Below are 6,064 nucleotides of genomic sequence, written 5' to 3' on the forward strand. Positions count from 1 at the left end.
TAAATAAATAACCTAGTTCATACTATTTTTGAGAATTAACGTATTTTGATCTAATAACTAATTACTCCCCACCTAAAGCAAACAGAGGCTTAAAGGATAGGTTCCCTTTGTTTCCATGTCTTAAAACAATGTGTGCATTGAAAGAGTTATCGGTCGCTGTATTTGTGGCTCCTGTCCATAGGACCCCTCAAAAAGTAATTTCATTGATTAGGCACAGATATTACATTTATGTGCTAGAATGTCCCATTGTGTGCTCAGGAATGAGGAGCAAATACAACTTCATAAAAATAATCTAAAGTACTTATTCTGTGCAAAAAAACCCCATTTGTTTAGCTAAATCGAATACGAGGCTTAATTTGTCCGAGTTAGATTACTCCAGTGGCTATCTTCCAAAGTTGCAGTCTTTTTGTACAAAATTCCCTCTTCACACAGTAGCCAAGTTTATACTCCCAAATTTAGTGCAAATTCTAACTAGATTTCCAATAAATTTCCAGAAATTTCTAATTCATGCACTTTCCATCCACTGCATGCTCTGTCTGATCTGTATGTTATAGGCTGAGATTTATTTGGAGATGACAGTCTGACGCTGCTATTACATTACTGTTTTTCTCTCCACACATTTCTTTCCCAAGAAGGGAGCGATGCTTTAGTGATGACATGTCTAATGCATTTTTTCTTTTTTAGTCAAGTTTTTTTGAGTTGATGTTTTTTTTTTCCATTTTTGGACAGAAAGGGACATTTTGTCCACCAACTCTTACATTGGAATTCCATTGGGAAATGATTTGATTTCATCACAGCCAGTATGGACGGAGGAGACAATTACCGAGGCATGATGCAGACAGATATGAAAAAAACTGTGAACCTGTCCTTTAATTCTCGACTAACTTCCTGCGTCCTTGTGTAAAAACCTTAGGGGTGATCTCCCTGGGAGCCCTTGGCGTGAAGAAGCTTCGGTAGCCGCTGGTACAGTAGAAAACACTTCGACTTGACCTGACCCCGCTTTTTCCAACCTGTTTTAGGACACACAGATGCTGCTGCCCAGTCGCCGCCTCCCCCTCCTAGGCAGTGCTTTCGGTACCGCCCACCGCCACCTGGCTCTGCTGCGCACCGCCGACTGGAGGCAGAGTGCCGCTACTCCTCTTCCCCACGCCAACGAAGAAGCAGAAAAACAAGGAGCCCTTTGACCGAGGGTGTGTGCATGCATTTTTCCTCATACGTAAACACCGATTTCTACGATCTAGACCGACTCGACGTTTAAAGGATTTTGAAAGGAAAGTGCGAAAGACGGATAGGAAGCCAGACGGGTGCCCTGCGCACTACTGCATCCTCCCTCTCCATCTCTGTTTCATCTCTCCTCCTCTGCGTCTGCGCTTTTACAAGACTCCCGGCTTCTTCCATCCTGAAATATCCCCAGTGACTGATCACTTATTGCAAAGCCGTGAGCTGCCCTTCTTCTTTTGTCGGAGTTTGAACCACATTCGGAGCTGCTGGAAGTCTACCGGTTGAGCCCCTGAGAGCTGGCTGGACTCTGTAGCTTTTGTCTTCCCCGATACAAGCGGATCATCGAGGGGAGCTTGCGCGGAGTCAAAAGGACTGGAAATTATTTAGCCCTCTCACATCAACGTACCGCATGGTGGGAATTTCTGCCTCTTTTCAGTGTAAGTGGCCTCTCTCTCTTGCTGTTGTGATTTTCTTTTTTTTAAATTACGCCTTGGCTGAGCATTTTGAGTCCTCATTTAGACGCGTGTGCACCAAATTAAGAACATGAAATAGCTGCTGACCCACTAAATCATTTGACATTGATGATTTGTTTCATTTGTTTCAATTTTAAATAGGCACAAGCTGTTGTGCTCCAGGATGATTTGTTTAAAAACATGCAGGCATATAAAGCCAACAATTACATTCTAGCTTTTTGTATTTATTTATATTTTATGTTCGTTGTCTGAGATGAACTGCTATAACAAATATATTGCAGTTATATATTCAGTTATCAATTCATGAGCTTGGACATATGGCGAGTTGTTCGGGCATCAGGCAACTTAAATTCACAGATCACGTTTGGTGACTCCCTTTCGATCAGCCAAGACGCATGTCTCGAAGTGAATACCAGTTGATAATGCCCAGAAAGCATGGGCACCGAGACGTATGTTTTATAGCGAGGCGTGCATCGCCACTCCTCAGTACGGGATAGACAATAATGTACCAGTGTGCTGAGAGCATGCAGGGTTTTGAATCAAAAAATAAATGAAACACAAGTTGAAATTCACAGATTTGATTGACTAAATAGAATATTCTTCACTATTTTCCGAATAAGACGAATTGCCATTAATGACATGATTCTGTTCAAAGACATTGTGCAAAGATATGCTTGGATGCAGCGACTTTGCCAATCTCAGTGAGGAGCCTCCTCTCTCCCTCTGCTCTCAGAGGTGAGACTTTGCATTTCAGAGTTTGCATTTGAAAACATCCTCCGGAGCTCCGTCACAACTGTCAAACGCATCTTCTTAAATCCATATGAAGTTTCCATCTCCACCCGCTGCGACTTTGTCATCACCACATAACCGAAAAGCGCAAAGAAAAATAAAGGTTCTTTTTTTTTATTGGAGTGGCGCAGGGTTGAAATTAAAGGGTTCGGGTTATATTTTGCTCCAGTGGGAATGTGTTCCCCCGACTGGGACGAGAGCAGACTTGCGGGTTGGGGAAGGAGACGGCTGGGGCTCAACCTGCTGTCGATGCCCGCCTGTTCTCACGGCTCGGATTAGAGAGGGAGGAAAATATCTCCTGGAAACCCACAGGGCTTTGGACATTTTTTTTTTACGCATCCCGAACAGTCCCATGCAAAACTTTGTAGGCATCCGACAGAGTGATTGTTAACTCCTCTTAAAAGCGTGACCCACTGATGTAGTCTTCGCCTAGTTAAATACAACTAAAAAAAGGAGAAGTGTTTATGAGCAGTTGCATTGAGGTAGTCAGACAATTTTCTCATGTCTTCTGTGAATCCAACACACTATAATTATATTGGGTTGTCATGATGATGTATAGTCTTAGTGTTGGTAGCCTATCCAAAAGAGTGATCCAAATGGAGATTCAATATTAGGATTTGTTTTTTTATTATCAGTTGAGTTATCATTGTTTACTGCAGTGGTCATTCTATTTGAATTGGTTACCCTGGCCATCATTTATTGTGTCATCCGTTGTTGTTTTTTATTCGGGGACCACTGGGACTTCCATTAAAGTGGTGACTTGACTGAAAAGACCATTACCTGGAGTGTGTGTGTTTACAGAGATAAAGAGAGAGGGAGACAGAGGGACAGAAGGAGTAAATGAAAGGTAAACAGAGCTGGTGATGAGGGGAGAGTAAATGATAAGTGCTGTTTGCAGGTTATCACTGTGTTTGTGTGTGCATTTGGTTGCACACGTGTGTGTGTGTGTGTGTGTGTGTGTTGCTGCATCGTCCGTGCTAGCTGTATAAACAGACTAGTATTAACGTTAGCTGCTAACTCTCAGTGGTCCAGGCTCTGCAGCATCGGCTAGCACTTCCAGGGGCCATCTGTCCAGCCACCAGCCTGCCTCACACCTGTTCCCCCTCCCTCCTCCTCCCAGCTCTCAGGCTGTATAGGGTCAAATGCATCAGGCCGCCGCTCACAGACACAGACGTGGCCTTGCAAAAATGATGGCAGCCATTTTATTATCACCTTCATACACACACACTCACACGCGCGTTCAAGCACAGAAACACCTATATATAACCCTGGTTGGCAAGTTGAAAAACAATGTCGTCTTTTTTTCCTTCAGTGCGTTTTGATGCGAAGAGCTAATAGCTTGTACTGTATGATGCATTCAAACACAGCTTTTTAGATCACAGCCTCAAACAATAAATTACTATTATTTTTGAGGGAAAGCACTGATTTCTCCTTTGGCACCGAGTCATATCGAGGCTCCAGCGCTGTGATGTGATTACAAAGCACTTCTTTTAAGTGTGACACACAGACGTTTGGATGCGGTCCAGGTTTGCTATGTGGTGAATAAGTGATGATGACTCAACATAGTTAATATGCCGGTTATGTCATGAAGCCTCCTCGTGTTTTTCTGCATCAGCAGCAGGGCCCAATTTTCTCAAAGCTACATGTTGATGCAAATAATCAAACCACCAAAAGGCAAAGGCTTGGTATTGGATGATGCCCAGAAAACTTGCATCACCTGTATAGTTCAAGGTGGTTGAGTCGCACAATAATCAGCTAAGCACATCTCTTGGCAAGTTGGTTTTGCTTAGCATGCAGAAGCAAACACAAGCTTGGAACCAGTGAGCTTTTTCTGGTGCTTCAGTTGGCTAATAGGAATCTCATGTCCCGGAGTTCAATCTGGAAGGTTTGTTTGACACGTCATTCAAGGGAAACTTACAACATTCATCTTTCCTTCCTTCTGTTATTGCATGTATAAAGATGAAGATGGGTTGAGCTTTTTGAAATAGGCACAGGGTGCATTTGAAGCAGCCATGCAGTCAGGGGACAAATGTCAGCAGTAGAATTGGATACTAAAACCACTGTTCCACGCACTCCTTCGAGATGTATAGATCTGCTCTGATTATTCAGAGCCATCTCTTACCAAGTCCCAGAGTGAATTATGGAGGGAGTTGGTGTGTATGTGCATGCAACCACTCACACACGCCCTTGTAGATCAATAGGCCCATTGATGGTTATCAGCGAGAGGGCAGTTCTCTTCACTGCTTATTGAATTTCATCACCCATGAAAGAGCAGCAGCGGTATAAACTGACTCGCATATGTGTGTAGGTCTGTGTATGGATTTGTGTAAAGGTGTGTTGTATGTGTGGTGTGTGCGTGTGTGTGTGTGTGTGCACGTGTGTGTGTGTGTGTGCTCGCTCTCCGGCATTCACAAAAGCAAGAGGTCTTTGTTTTATTGTAGTTGTGAGTTGGCCTTTACAGGGGCTTATTTAATGTCAAAGTCAACAGTGAGCACCACAAACTGATTTTATTGGCCTTGTTCGTGTTTTTACTCCAGATAACGCAAGACTTATAGAGCAACTGAAGAAGACGCCAATAGGGCAGAGTCTGACGGTTCATCAAGTTTCATGGACGCAGTTAATTCTTCATAGGTTTTTTACACTTCAAGCCTTAAGGAAAGAACGGGAAATCATATTTATAATACATCAGTTCCTGAATGTGACCAAACTTCCTCCTTTCCTTTCCTTAGCTGTCGTGAAAACAGTAAGATACAGTAGCTGCACTCGCAGTATTTTTCAATAAGACGGCTGGCTGGATCTAAATTATAGTTCAGGGTTCTTGGACTGAAACACACTGATAGACATGTGCAGGACAACACAAACACACACATACTGCTCTCTCAGTCCTCTCTATATAGACTGGGATTGAGTTGCTAATTAACTTCACTTTCTCAAACTGTATCGCACACAGGCAGACTGCCACACACACAGACACACACACACACACACACACACACGCACACACAGAATCTCTCTCTTAGGTTCCTTCTCAAAATGTCTTTCCCCTCACGCTCTCTCTCTCTCTCTCTCTCCCACTGTTTATTTTCCTGCCTCCATCTGGAGTCGGCTGATATTGTAATCGCCCTAATGCACATTGCCTTCCTCTCACACACACACGCACACACACACACACGCACACACACACACACGCACACATACATACAATGTGCCATCCTGACAAGCCCCTTTTCTTATTCCAAAAGATAAGCCACTGGTTGGGATTCTGTGACTGTGTGTGTGAGCGTAAGTGCACATGCAGGTGTCTATGTGTGTCTAATGAATACAAAGAGACACACACAAAAGTGCGTTTCTCTCTGCACTCTGGCAAAGGTAACGATATTGAATGGGAACTTCTCAGTGATGCGAAGCGGCGATAATGTGGCTGAGTGAAGATGTTACCCATTATCGCTCACCTCTTCAATATTCACCTGTCACACAATTTACATTTAAAATTTAGACAGTGAAAGGGAATTCAGAGGTGGTAGTGAAAGTATGTGTGTGTGTGTGTGTGTGTGTGTGTGTGGTTGTGTATGTTTGTGTGT

General features: G+C 43.4%; 1 protein-coding gene across 4 annotated transcripts in view; it reads left to right on the plus strand.

The window, feature by feature from the left end:
• The first annotated feature begins 1,105 nt into the window (after window positions 1–1,105).
• The window catches only part of runx1t1 (RUNX1 partner transcriptional co-repressor 1), a 56,649-nt gene continuing 51,690 nt past the window's right edge, over window positions 1,106–6,064 (plus strand). For all 4 annotated transcript variants that reach the window (XM_031853644.1, XM_031853646.1, XM_031853645.1 and 1 more), the window contains exon 1: window positions 1,106–1,658. In XM_031853644.1, the coding sequence (XP_031709504.1) occupies window positions 1,631–1,658 (28 nt within the window). In that variant the 5' untranslated portion in view covers window positions 1,106–1,630. The remainder of the gene's footprint in view (window positions 1,659–6,064) is intronic.

The sequence above is a fragment of the Anarrhichthys ocellatus genome, unplaced genomic scaffold (genome assembly GCF_004355925.1).
Source record: "Anarrhichthys ocellatus isolate YVR2014 unplaced genomic scaffold, GSC_Weel_1.0 scaffold14, whole genome shotgun sequence".
NCBI lineage: Eukaryota > Metazoa > Chordata > Actinopteri > Perciformes > Anarhichadidae > Anarrhichthys > Anarrhichthys ocellatus.